This window comes from Rutilus rutilus, assembly GCF_951802725.1.
Source record: "Rutilus rutilus genome assembly, chromosome: 3".
In the NCBI taxonomy this organism is placed as follows: domain Eukaryota; kingdom Metazoa; phylum Chordata; class Actinopteri; order Cypriniformes; family Leuciscidae; genus Rutilus; species Rutilus rutilus.
Window position 1 is genome coordinate 52,124,797 of NC_140211.1, and position 14,308 is coordinate 52,139,104.

The window sequence follows — 14,308 nt, forward strand, 5'->3', positions numbered from 1 at the left end:
AGTAATTAAACCTGTTAGAAGGACAACACTTTATTCTAACCTAATTAAATACGTGATACAACATAGAAGCTCCAGCAATTATCGTTAAATGAAAATGTTATACCGTCACAGGTTGCGTCACATGCCTATATACAGTTTAAAGTAGGACTATAAATAATTACATAATTATTCAAAACAGTTTGAAGCAGAAATATTTAAAAACCTTGTGTACTTTGTGTATTCTCCTTATAATGTCTCTTTATATCCACTTATTAAGCTAAAACACATTTGAAAAGTTTGCATTTTTGCAAAAAACAAAGTTTTTAATGTGCTTTCAACTTAGGAGCTCATGTACTCCTAGGGAAAAATGTAAGTGTCAAGCCCTGCAGGTGTACAGACCTGGAATTAGGTCACCACCTGTTTAAAGCAAGCACATAACATGCTGGAAGTGATGCAGAGAACTCATTATGTCATCATTTGTCTTATTGTAGAGTCTGGAGTCAGAGAGAAGCTTTAGTGTCATTTATTGTTGCTGGGTAATAACTGATTACATGTAATCAGATTCCAAAAATTGTGTACTTGTAATTATGTTTTAAAATGCTCATAATCAGATTAGTTACTTTTTTATGGATTATTACACATGATTATATATTATACTCGTTTAAATGTTCCTTTCTAAAAAAATCCTGTTGTGTTTCATATCGTTTAGCTTTGACTATATTCACAATATAGAATGGCCATGTAAATGTCATGTAAATAAATGTGTGATGCTTCTAAAATTGGGGACAAAAGCACCTCTTGTCACGATGTTGCCGTAGAGAAACGCACGACGAAGGAGTAGAATCAAAAAGAGTCTTTATTATAATCCTCACAGAAAACTCAGGAGATCGCAGGAGATAAACCAGAACTCAACCACATTCAATATAAATGATATTGGACAAATGTACTAGGGAAACGAATGCCTGCTACAGACTGTGCGATCACAAATCACACTGTACAACATGGGTCTAATAAACTTGGGTACGACATATGTAAACTGTACGATGATGACACCTATTGAATCGCAGGCTACGACCAAGTTAGTACATAGTCAAATAAAACGTAATCAGGATGAGCTAGTAAACAAATAGAGCAGAATGAGTCTCACTTTGGCAATTGTGTTTTTTATGTGGAGGAAGAGGAGGAAGCGAAAGAGGAGAATAAGGGTGTGGCCATGGCTAGGGAAAAGAGGCTAATTTGGCATGCTAATTTTGCAAATGGAGCTTGAGGTAAGTAGTTTTAAGTTTTAGTGCCATTTCCATTTTAGTGATTGGTCATCTTTCGTCTGGGACAGCCCAGAATCGTACGTCTGCAAGATGTCTGTTAAAGATCACTTCGTTGGGAAAGCATTTGCTGTTTACAAACATCTGATAGACGTTTTTAAGATGTCAGTTTTACATACATTCTCAATCATAAACATCTTAAAGACATTTTCTAAACGTCTATTTGACATCTGACAGGAAATGTCCTATAGACGTATTGCAGATGAGCAAACACAAAAAAATACGTCTTCCAGATGTAAACACTCACATCAAATAGACGTCTCTGTGATGTATGTGTGCTATCAGGGACAATGTGTACCGGGGCATAAGGATATTAACGAGTAGAACAGAAACGTGTGTGGGAACTAATGAACAGCTAGGGAAACTAAGGAAAATGGGAAAAGAGCTGAGTGAAAACAAAACTAGAACAGAACACGTTGCACTTTACCCAATTATCTAGCCTTCTAAACATAAATATATATATATATATATATATATATATATATATATATATATATATATATATATATATATATATATATATATATATATTAGAGCATTATTCTCCGTGGCTTGGGAAGTTCATAGATTATTATGTCAAACCTGCCCATCTAAATGTGACATTGCGAAACAGACTATACACTTGGCAATTGTGATTTTATTTAAAAAAGTCTATTCTATATTATCATTAAAATCCATGTTCACATTCATCTTGGCTGATGGGGACTTGACAGTCCGGGTGGGTGAGGCGACATGGCACCTAACTACAATTTTTGTCATGTTATTTGTACTATAATTTGCAAGTAATCTGCCCAGTGCTGTATATTAATATGACAACTCAACACCTGATGTGATCAGACAGCAGCTGTCAGCTGCTCTTCAGCTATTGTGTTCAATGAGAAAACATTGCAGCCTTACAAATATGTCTTGGGAAAGAAATTCAAACTTTATGTCTGAGATTTTAGATCTATCAAGTTTGACAGAAGACATTACAGCGGGCCTGGGACTCTATGGGTTCGTGTCCAACTGCACAGATGGCTGTTTCGGCGAAGGCTGGATTAGTTTTGTGCTTGAAGATGTGTTCAAAAAGAAGTTGTTATGTTTCCCTGTCAGCCTGCTATTATTTTTATAACGAGTGTTATAATTAATCAGTCATCCACTGACATAAAAACAAAAGCTTGTTTTTGCTGCTTTACTGACAGTGAAGAGTTAGGATGAGAGCCAGACTCGAACCCCCTTTAACCATTTGAGCTCAATGGCTCTACGTGTCAGAAGCAAATACATGAATCTGTGACACCGCTGCAACAGATCAAGTTTTCTATGAATACAAATATGCACTTTACATTGCAAAAGCATTCAGAACAGGGTTATTATAGTGTACTAAAACCAAAGACATAAAAACTTTTTCTTTTTTTGTTTTGTTTCTGAGAATCAACTGAAATAAAACAACAACCTAAACTTATTTTATTTTGTACTAAACAAACAACAGTAATAATAACTACAATTAAAACTGTAATAAGAATAAAAAAAATACGTCTTTTTAGATATTAAAAAGAAAAACTAATAAAATGGGGGGAAAAAAACACTAAAAATGTCTATAGAAATATATCTAAATGTAAAATATAACTGATTTAGAATATAATATAGAAACATTCTATGGTATTTTTTAAGAACTCACTCTTAGAAAAAAGGTTTAATGGGTTTCTATAGAACCCTATGTATCTTAACTAAATTCTGAAGATTTATACTTTCATGTTTAATATTTTATTTCTATTCATTTCTAGTGACAAAGTATGTTTACAAGCTGTTTATTTAATAAAATCATAAAAAATGAATGAAAACAAAATTCATTAAAGTTAAATCCATAAAATGATTCCATGATAGGAACCTCTAAAAGGATATAGGTAAGGTATATATGAAGCGCCTGCATGCCAGAACTAAGATTCTATAAATAGTGTGTGTGTGTGCGTGCGTGTGTGTGTGTTTAAATCCATAGTAATTGGATTTAATCCATGGTATCATTTTAATTATTCATAGAACAATTGTAAGGTATGGTGACTTTAGGGAAATTATATTTGTATCAGCCTACTGTATATTACTTTTGTAGATTTAAATATTGATTATGTTGTATTGTATTGTATTATTTTATATTATTTATATTCTATATTATAACACACCTGCCAGGGACAACCGCAAATTATTTGATTTTCATCATGGTCGTCGTTGTTTTCAATGCTAATTATCTCCAGCTGAATTTGACCGACTTGTCAGAGCGTTTGGAGAGCCAGAAAGGTTAAATGAGCACGTTTGAGTGAAATAACATCTAATGCTAATTGAAAGATTTCAAGTCTCGTTCTCATGTGTTTCCCTCAATGCCATGTCCACATTAACTCCCATATTCTGCGTATATATGCCTCGGTCCTCAGTTACGTAAGCTCATCACACTTGATAACTCAGACGTTATCTTCTTAGTCTCCAGGCTACAATCTCTTGTACGCACTCACTATACAGTACAGTCAAATGTGGGATGGAGTCAGTGAATTACTGCCTTCAGCAAATGGAGCCAAATCCTTCTTTATCCTCTTGTCTGGAAGACATAAAGTTTGTCTGGATGCTTAATTTCTCCTGTGAGGAGTTTTGCCCTCCTACGTGTTCGCCAGCTCCTCATTTCCTTTCACCAGCATTTCATTATCACAGCTTGGGTTTGTAGACCTTGATTGCTGATGTTTAATTCATTACGTTAATTATGGTTTCAGGAAACAGCTTAATGATGATATTACACTGTTTATTCTTCTTTTGATGGAAAATTTCTAATATACAAATATTGTTAGATCAGAATAACTGCACAACATCTTGAGCAATACTGGTAAAATAGTGAAGGTATATTCCAGAGACTGTGTAAACGCCAGTTATTGCCATTCGAAACGCTGTCAACAGTGTCAAATCCCATCTGCTGGATTCTGAGCTGTTTTTATATATATATATATTTCTTTCCATTCTCCATGAAACAGTAAATCAAGCTTCAGTGGCAGTGTGTTCTCAGTACTGCCAGTTCTGAGTAGCAAGCCTCAAACTGAAAAGGCATAGTGGTACGGTTGGCTATAGCAGTATATCATGCTATAGTAGTATGTTAGATCAAAATTCTAGTTCAGTGTAAATGTTACTGCTGGATCATACAATATACAGTGGCACCCTAAAGTATTTGGATACTGAAAACCCACTGCATTAGATAAAAATGTTGAAACAGAATTCTCTTTATACTTTTGAAATGACTTTGTATTAACTGGTCTAAAGTGTGAATAGCAGAGTCACCACGTGTTTGACAATAATCTGTGTGGTGTGTAGTCATTAATATTTTTAGCCAAATCCCTTTGTGTTTTTTCTTTTCTTTTTACAAAACTGTATGCGCAATATGTGACCGAAAGAACAGTTATTTTCATCAGTAAGTAAACAGCTCAGCCACTTAGATGGATATCACCGCGTTATATCATGTCAAATCAAACTTGAAATGGCCTGAAAACATGATGACTGTGGGGTTTAGTGAGCAATCAGCTTGGTGAAATTAAAGATTCATCTTTGTGTATGTGACCAGCAGTGTTTACATGGCTGTTGATCCAAAAATAAGCTGACTATTAAAAAGAACAGCTGAACTTCAGCTCACAAATAACATACTGTTTAAATCTGTGCTTTAGTTAGGCCTATTATTTTGGAATAAATGTAAAAATGCTTAAAACACTAGCTTGATTTATACTTGGTTTTAATAAATAGAGCATTAATTACATTTTTAATGTAAAAATACAAAATAGAATTGTATTTTTTTATGTAATGTAAGGTTGCCTAATATTTAACCAGGAAAATGAGACAACATTAAGTGTAGCTGGGACATGAATTTACATTTGATTTATAAAAACTGTGAGGGCAACACTGCATGCATATATTTAAGCAATTGACCATCTACATGATTTATGATAAAAAGTTGACTACCCATTTGAAAACAACACTGTCCGCGAGAGCGCGCCTGACCGGTGACGCGCATCCTCACTGCATCAGACAGCAGCATCAGCTGAAGTTGTTTAACGCTGAACAGAAGCGCAACAGTCACAGTCTGCCCCTCATAAGTGCGCTACACACGGAGACAAAACTGGAAGCAAAGACTATTATTACAATGGAGAAGAATCTCGACAGCATCTCATCTCGAGTGGACTCGTCAAGTTCGTCGAGTGGTAGGACTAAAGGTGCATGAATCATGATTATTCTCTCGCGCACCTTCACATTTTATCATGCATGTCTCGCATGTAAGTTTGGCAACCTAACGGTCATGTTTGTACTTTTGCCGTTCTTTGAATGAGAGGTTCCTTACAGCTGCTGGTACAACGAGTTGGGCAATTCAGGCCACCTGTTACTTTACATTGGCCATAGATTTGAAATATTTATATTGGCATGGAAAATCGTGATATTGAAGCTTAAGGTCAGGCTTTAAGCTGTGTAATAGCCTAGTAACTAGATGGACTAATATGAGCTGTTGTGTTTTAAACATCAAGGTTTGTTCACTGTCGACGTGTTTCAGCATATATATATATATAATCTTTTTTTTTTTTTTAACGCATCCTTAGAAGCAGCCTAGCAAGTGGGATGAAACTCACTGCTAGTGCCTGCGGACACAATCCCTGACCATGATACAGAGAATGTCTAAAAAAAAAAACTTTCACCTCTTACCAAACTACAAACCCTCAATATTTATAGAACATTATAGGCTTTGCCATCCAGCAATCGCTGTAAATCCAGCACTACATTCTTTTATATCAAGTAGATTTCGATTATTAATAAAATATTAATACCACTTATGTCAAAAACCCTATTGTTCTATGAAGTATATAGCCATTTAACAGAGAACCTTTTAGATAAAATCTGCCTTCATTATATAATTGACTCTTGTCATATGCATCCCAATGTGACTGTGAAAACACAACAGTATTAATATAACCTATTGTGTGTTGCTGATGGTGGAATGACCTCAAGTGCATTGGTACTTTGTGCAAACCTGGAAAAATTCTAATTTCCTATTATCTTGCATAGTATAAAAGAATAAGTCCTCACAGATCACTGATTTCTTTGCAATAATAATGGCAGAACAATTGCGGAAAAGCATCAGATGGTTATCTCTGCAATAACAGGATTTGTACTAATGGTTTGTTGTCCAATAGTGACTTTTTATCCTCTGCTAGAGTCCATGTGTTCTGTACTAAATGACAAAGTAGCCTATATAAAGCTTGTTTTGTTTAAATGGAAGGAAACAATTTGATTCAGTACACAATTACTTGCATTTGCTCGTCTACTTCACAAACAAGTTATTAACATAGACAAAGAGAATAATTAGCATTTTCATTGCAAGGAGATGATCTTTAAATCTTGAATCTGCAATGACATTAATGTGTTTGCTCTCCTATAATGGATCTTAACATTCACGCTTTGAAATTTCAGATTCAGGCAGGTTTATTACCATTAGAGAAATATTGTGTTTAGAGTGCTTTCAAGGGTAATGCCATTTAAGCTTGTCTTTTAAGGTGAAATTCTTACAGCTGCTACAGATTAATCTTGTGAGAAGACACAACCAATGCAGGCATTAGTCAAAGGTTAAACGAGGATGAGGGATATAAAAATGAACGTGAACTATTGTCTGATGCCATCAAATTTTAGACCTATTTCTAACTACATCATTGCCCAGTGTGAAAAGTGAATTAGTTGATTAGAGTAAATTAAGGGTATGTTTACTCGAAAACGATGTACTGAAAAAATGTTCCTTTGCTTTTTTCGCGTAGAGACGACAATGTTGTAAAAACGATCTTCATTTACGAGGATCCGCGAAAACTAAAAACGCTTTATTATGCTGCCAGGCCAGTAGTTGGCGATGTTATTTTGTAAAGAAACACTATAGACACATATAACACACGTGCATGATGACACAGTTTTACAAATATGCGGGTTTGTTTATAGAGAAAATAACGGTATATCGATTTCAAAAACTTGCACTTTGAAACCCGTTTTCAAATGTTTGTGTTTTCAGGCCCCCAAAACGCCATTGTCGTGTAATCGAACAGCCAAGACGCATTAAAGTTTTACGTTTTTAGTTGAAAATGGTCATGTAAACCCCTTAGACACCTGTAGCTTTTGTAGAAATGTTTTATAAAGCTTTAAATAAATAAAAATGATGTACAAAAAGGTTTTTGTTATCGACTCGCTCTCATGTTGTTCCAGTCTTTTTCTGCTACAATTCTTCTGTGGAACACAAATGGAATTTTTGAAGAATCTTCATGCAGTATTTTAGCGTCCACACCAGTGGATGATATCACTCTGTTTATTCTAAGCGCGCGCTTGTCTGTCACTTATATAATTAATCATATACTCGTATATTCAAATACAAATACTTAAATACTCAAGCTCATTCCAGCAGGACGGATTCTGATTGGCTGTCAATGTTTTTATCGTTCATCAGCTGGATAAAATCATGCTGAAAGTGATCTGAACATGATAAAAACTGTCAATGGATTATTGGTGGAAAAGAGCTGCGTAAAGATTCTTCAAAATATCTCCTTTTGTGTTTTATGGGGGAAAATAACATTCAAATTGGAAATAACATGAGGGTGAGTAAATAATGAAATATTCATTTTTTAGGAACTTGATGTAAAAGAAAAAAACATGCAAACATTGATCATGCAGAGAAAGCAAACTGGCACAAATAAGAAGACCGTGCGTGCGAGTATTAGGTAGGCGACAATTTTACTTTGCAAGTTACTTAATTCTCAAACCCACGCTTTGGAAACGCTAGCCACTCAGTTGGAAATGTAACTGTTGTGGCTTTGAACAGTGTTAATCTTTAAGTACATATTTACATATAGAAGAGTGTGAGTCTGCTGAGCTGAGCATGTTGAATATTTAAAATCCCGAATGGTAGACGAGACGGAGGAAGTATTTTACATTTGGCATGCTGACTACAACGTATAATGAGCAGACACTTGTTTCCAAATGTTGAGGCTTGAAAACTGACTATAATTTTTTTTGCTTTTTTTTTTATTTTCAAAAGGTCACACACTGTGCTTGTTTCATTTGCACTTGGTGAATGACTCAAAAGGTGTGTTTGCTTTAGCATTATTAAATATATTTTGATCGGCTGATGACCTTGTTGCAGAGTGCAGCTTTCATCTGAAGCCAAAGGTCTGGTAGCCTTCTGTACGCGAGTCATTGCCTTTAGATCCTTTAGTAATGCATCACCGGCCCTCTCTGCAGAAGTGTTGGCTTACGAATGTCCGTTTCTCAATGTGTCTTTCTCTTTTATTGTCACGCAGTTTTGTGTTGCATAATCAGTGGGTGGTACCAAAGACTTGCCAGGTGAACTTTGCAGTACTACTTGGGAAAGTCTTTATTTTAAAGGCTTAACATTGCCAACCAACCGTTCATAATCAACATTGTCTCCATACATTTATAAATGTTAAACCAAGTGCAAAGTACAAGACTAGAGTGCGACTAGATTGACAAAGCACCCCAGATCATCAATGAACATCATTGTACATGAGCATCAATGAAATTACAGTAGGGGAATGGGAGCCAAGCAAAGCATAACTACAGTTATGGAGAAAATGATCTTTTAATTGCTCTAGTTGGCAATTAGTTGTGCACCAAAAAACAAGAAATTGTCGGGGGGGGGATTCAATAAGAAGACATTTATAATTGTTTACATGAACACACTGTTCGTGTTTTAGCATCTTATTCACCAAAGGAATTAAGAAATGCTCTTTACCATAATTCACACTGCTTGTCTGGATGTGTTCTTGTTTATAATATTTTCTCTATCATTATTCATGTTATGTTCTGTCATGAAGAGCTGTGTAGTTATTAGAGGAGGAATAGGCATGCGGCGGATATTCTATCTTGGATTATATTAATCTCATGCCTGTTCAAGAATTATTCTCGTCTTTAAGTACAGTAAGCAACATGATGACCTTTCATACAATATTTTTACATATGTTGGCAAAGCAAATGTGCCGATTACGCACTGAGGTGCCATGCTGAGTTGCCAAAATTCTTTAGGACTCACAAGATTCTTGTTGCAATGGAAACACTGACACAATGCTCATATCTTCACATGCACAGAAATTTTCTATATAATTTAAAATCTACTACTACTAATTGTTTATTTTCAGTAATGGCCATCGAATCTTCCTTTGGGTCACTATTTAAGATCTTTTTAACCATGGCATTGCCTCTTACAGAAACAAATAATTTGTGCCATTATTAGTCTTCATTCTGTTACACAAAGCTTTTCTTCGAAAGCTTTTCTTACTGGATGGAGATGGTGACCACATATGGAGCTTTATGCTCTGTTAGCTGGATAGCCTGTAGCTGTAGCGGTGATGATGAATATACTTTGCCCTGAATCTGTCATATGCTGGAGGTGGAGATCTGCTTTGGAAGTTGATGGTGATAATAATATGTCTGAAATTCAGATCGATGGTTGGAAGTCTGCAGTGTGCACGCAGGGATATGTACACACCAGTTACTCAGGTAAATAACTGCCGAATCATCACAAAAAGTGATAACCAGGCTATAAAAGTACAGGTGTAGTACTCTCAACTGTTTAACTTTTTTTTTGTTACTGAATAATTCTGCAGAATTTGCTCTAACAATCAGTGTAGATTATGTAAGTAAAGCAACCCAGGCTCATTGACTTTGGCTATGAAAAACTCCAAAAGCTAATACATTTTCACTGCAGTTTTGCTGCTGGAATGAACACTAGAGGCAGTATCACCAACAAATTTTATTCCTTTTTCACAAATTATGATTACATGGACAGATTATTGATTAATACAGACTTGGTTATACCAGCCATAGAACCAGAATACATGGTTCCTTGCACAATACCTCAAAACGCTTTTTACCAGTACATGATTTGTAAACTAATACATGTTGACATTTACAATACACAACCAGCTCCAAATGCATGGCTTTTCTGACAAATTTAAACTTGGTACAGTGATGTGGAGCGCTTGCGTTTGAGTCCTATGAAAACACAAATCACGATAAAAGAGCTCAAAGCCTTCTAAATGTTACCCAAATGTTGCACAAGTTGAATTTGCTCAGCGAGTTACTCTGGTGTCGAGTAATGATGCTCATTAAATATGCCCCTCGATCTGAGCTGCACCAATCACATCGGGTTGTCTGATATTGGCGGGCCAGAGGCGAGCTAAACAGATGAGGACAGCGCTGTGACGTCGAAGTCATTAGTAAACATTGCAAGATGGCTATGGATGAACACCAGTTGTTTGAAACGGCTTTGGCCGCTACAATGAACGAGTTAGACTTGGCTTTTTATCTAAAACAGGAACAGAAGACGCCGCTCGAATCGTTCCTTTGCAAGAAGGACGTTTTTGCTGTTTTTACGGTAAGAGTATAATCTACCAGTTAGCTCCGCTGGTAGCTAAGCGTAGCGTATGGGGTTTATTGTTGTGATTGGTCGTAGTGTTATCCAATTGCGTGCAGTGAGATTTTCAAATGCATGCTTGGTGCCGCCCCTCGAGCTGGGCGATTTTCATTAGTCGACGCCAGACCATTAATCTTTTAGATTTAGGTCTGGATTTCCAGGCTATCTAAATGTCATGGTTGTATTACAATTGTATTTTTATCTCACGTTTGCTTTTAACACTGTCAGTTAGGTTTAGTGTAGGGTTTAATGTAGGTGGTATGTTATTTTCAAACATGATACAGCATTAACTGAACATTTCATTTCTGAACTGCCATGATTTGTGTATTAACAACTGTAATCAAATATTCTCGTTTAACATTTCACTTTTAAAATTCAGTGAAACGTTTTACAAGCAATGCATTATCATTTAGCAAAATTGTACCTACGGGCACGTTTTTTTAAATTCTAGGCTATAATGTAAACCTGCATCGTCAATAGAGAAAAAGACCCTCCGGCAGCCATAACCCTGTGGCCCAAGACTGGTTGCCCACTGAAGCTAAGCAGGGTTGAGCCTGGTCATTACCTGGATGGGAGACCTCCTGGGAAAACTAGGTTGCTGCTGGAAAAGTTGTTATTGAGGCCAGCAGGTCTGTGCTCACCCTGTGGTCTGTGTGGGTCCTAACCATGAAAGTGCAGATCTATAGCACGAATTGTATTTATCGTGCAATTTATACTCAAAAAAGAGATTTTACGTGCATATGATGCGCAGTTTCCGCGTGCATATGATACGCACTTTATTCCGTTTAATACGCACGTACTCCACACCGCTAATCCTACCCAAGGGGTTTACAGTGCGTATCATATGCATGTAAAAACTCTTTTTTGCATATAAATTGCACGATAAATACAATTCGTGCTATAGATACACATTTTCATGAGATTGTGTTGGTCCTAACGCAACGTGTGGGTCAAAAAAATCACTGTCCTTTGGATGAGATGTTAAACTGAGGTCCTGACTCTCTGTGGTCGTCATAAATCCCAGAATGTCCTCCGAAAAGGAGTAGGGGTTTAACCCCGGCATCCTGGCCAAATTTGCCCATTGGCCTCTGTCCATCATCGTGGCCTCCTACTCATCCCAATATAAAAACTGATTGGCTTCATCACTGTCTCTAATGTCACAAATAAGCTGGTGTGTGGTGGGCATTCTGGCACAATATCATCCAGGTGAATGCTGCACTGCTCCCTTCCATATGTAAAGTGCTCTGAGTACCTAGAAAAGCGCTATATATGGTAAATGTAAAAAATTATTAGTATTATAAAAAATGACATCACTTATAGCACCTCTAGTGGACGAGTCACTTGAAAAGTGCATGAGCAATGTATACCTTTTGCAAAATTGTATTTCCAATGAGAAAATAAAGTCCTTCAATTCTCAATTCTCGTGTTAGAGAGAAAACAATGCTCCATAAAAATGTAGTACAAGAATCAGATTTCATGACGAAACACAATATTATTAAACAGCACAAACTCAACCTCCAAATCTTGGAATTGCCACCTTAAATATATTTATGCGGCTTTGAGCCCCAATATAGTGTGTTCATCCACTTCACACCCTTGGAAAATCAAGGATTAATTGCCACAAGTAATTCCCGTTGGTCTATCGGGCTTTTTCCACCAGGTTTTGTTTGCTGTGAAGCCAACTTGTGTTTTTCCCGTCGGGAGCTAGCGATGAGCATCTGCCAGGATGGCGTCCTGCCGTCGGAGCGAGGACAGGCGTGAGCGGCGGAGGGCCGAGAGCCCGCGGCAGAAATAAACTCACTGGGAAGAGCCAACAGAAGGCGTTTGTTTATGAACGCCTGGGGCCAAAAGGAGAACGGACACGCTTTCATGTTTAGAAGCTCCCTCCAGGCTTGTTTATGCCACATATTCTGCCATATATGTCTTCTTAGTTTACTCTGGTGTCATGCCAGCGATCGCGATGGAGAGCAGTTTCTTAAACGCACACTTCAGCATTCGTCCGCTGTGGTTTGAATGAATGTTAAGCTGCCATGAAGGTTAATGTTTCGGATTGGTCTTGGTTTCATTACTTGCCTTTTCCTTGTGAATTTGACCCGCACTTCATCCTCTCAATCGCGAAACCTTTGGGTGGTGTCATAAATGTAATTTGTAATCCCGCAGCTCTCATACACTTTTTGCAGCACTAATTGTCTCTGATGGACATATCAATTGATCTTTTTTTCTGATCATAAACTGTAAGTTTTGATGCCTTCATATCTGTCATTCTCACCATCTACAGTTGAAGTTGTATAATTCATGACTGAATTGGTCTATTGTAAGATCAAAGATATGACAGAATCTAAAGACAAGCGTGCAAACAGATCCGTCACAGATCAAATGCAGCCACTGATGCAACTCTCTTATCACCTGAATATATTAGAGCATCACTAAAGATTTCTTCCTTTTCTGTCACGAGCAGAACATATGTGCCCTCAATCCAAGATTTTAAGCCATATAAAGGAAGTTTTAAAATAATTTAAGACCATATACTGTACACACACACACACACACACACACACACACACACATATATATATGCAGTATATAGATAGATATAGTTCTATAGAAAACAAAAGATTTAGAGCCATCAGCATTAACACTTAGTGACCTTTTATAACAGGTTTTTAAGCAAAGTTAGTCCGAATTGCCTGCCTCTGTAACCAAGGTAACAGAACTAATATCTCTGCACTCTTCTAAGCAGTTTACCTTCCCTACCTGTAATCTCATGAAGTGCCAAATAGTGATTTTTGCATAAATCATCACCAATCTGAATAATGAAGTAGAAGCAGATGTGGGATTTTATTGGGCTTCGCAGAGCAGTAAATTGTTTACTCAGAGTAATTTGAAGCTCATTCTAGTTTTGAATGTACTGATATACAACACTGGCATCTAGTGGCTAAATTTCAACATCATTTTATATAGTGGAGACCAGGGGGAAATTGGAGCACACTAAATTTCCTCGGGTAGAATGAGGACTCTTATTTTGCACAGGCTCTGTAAAGTTCAATCTTTTCTTGAGAAAAAGGAATGTGAACATTTGAAAAATATGTGCACATAAGCAATTCTGGTATTTTTTTTAATTGAAGCTTATATCTGTTTTATTAGTGTTGATTAAAATATAACATGAATGATAGATGTAGATAACATTCAAGATTTTATCATGGCTGTAAGTTTGGGACAATCATAATACATGCAATAAAAACTATAAGGCTACTGAAATGAAAAATGTAATCATTAAAATGCATTACAAACTTTTTTTTTTTTTTATCCTGTAATTTGGGTAAACAATTTCACTTTTTATATTAAATTCAATATGATCTGTGTTTCCCATTATTAGCTGCTTAATGATACCGTTGCTTTTCGCAATTATAAACCTTTATTACACATAAATGTTCCAGAAAGGATCTCCAGAATCAAATGTGAAATAAAAGTTGCAGTTTACCTTCAATTCAATTTATTTAAGTTTGATTTACGACATGTATTTAATTTTGACACGCATTTAAGTGCAAATAGC

General features: G+C 36.3%; 1 protein-coding gene across 2 annotated transcripts in view; it reads left to right on the forward strand.

Moving 5' to 3' along the window:
• The first annotated feature begins 5,349 nt into the window (after window positions 1-5,349).
• Window positions 5,350-14,308, forward strand: part of kcnip4a (potassium voltage-gated channel interacting protein 4a) — a 211,417-nt gene continuing 202,458 nt past the window's right edge. The window contains exon 1 of one of the 2 annotated variants that reach the window (XM_084403779.1): window positions 5,350-5,515. In XM_084403779.1, coding sequence (XP_084259905.1) covers window positions 5,446-5,515 — 70 coding nt within the window. In that variant the 5' untranslated portion in view covers window positions 5,350-5,445. The remainder of the gene's footprint in view (window positions 5,516-14,308) is intronic. The other variant, XM_084403776.1, reaches the window with a different exon arrangement.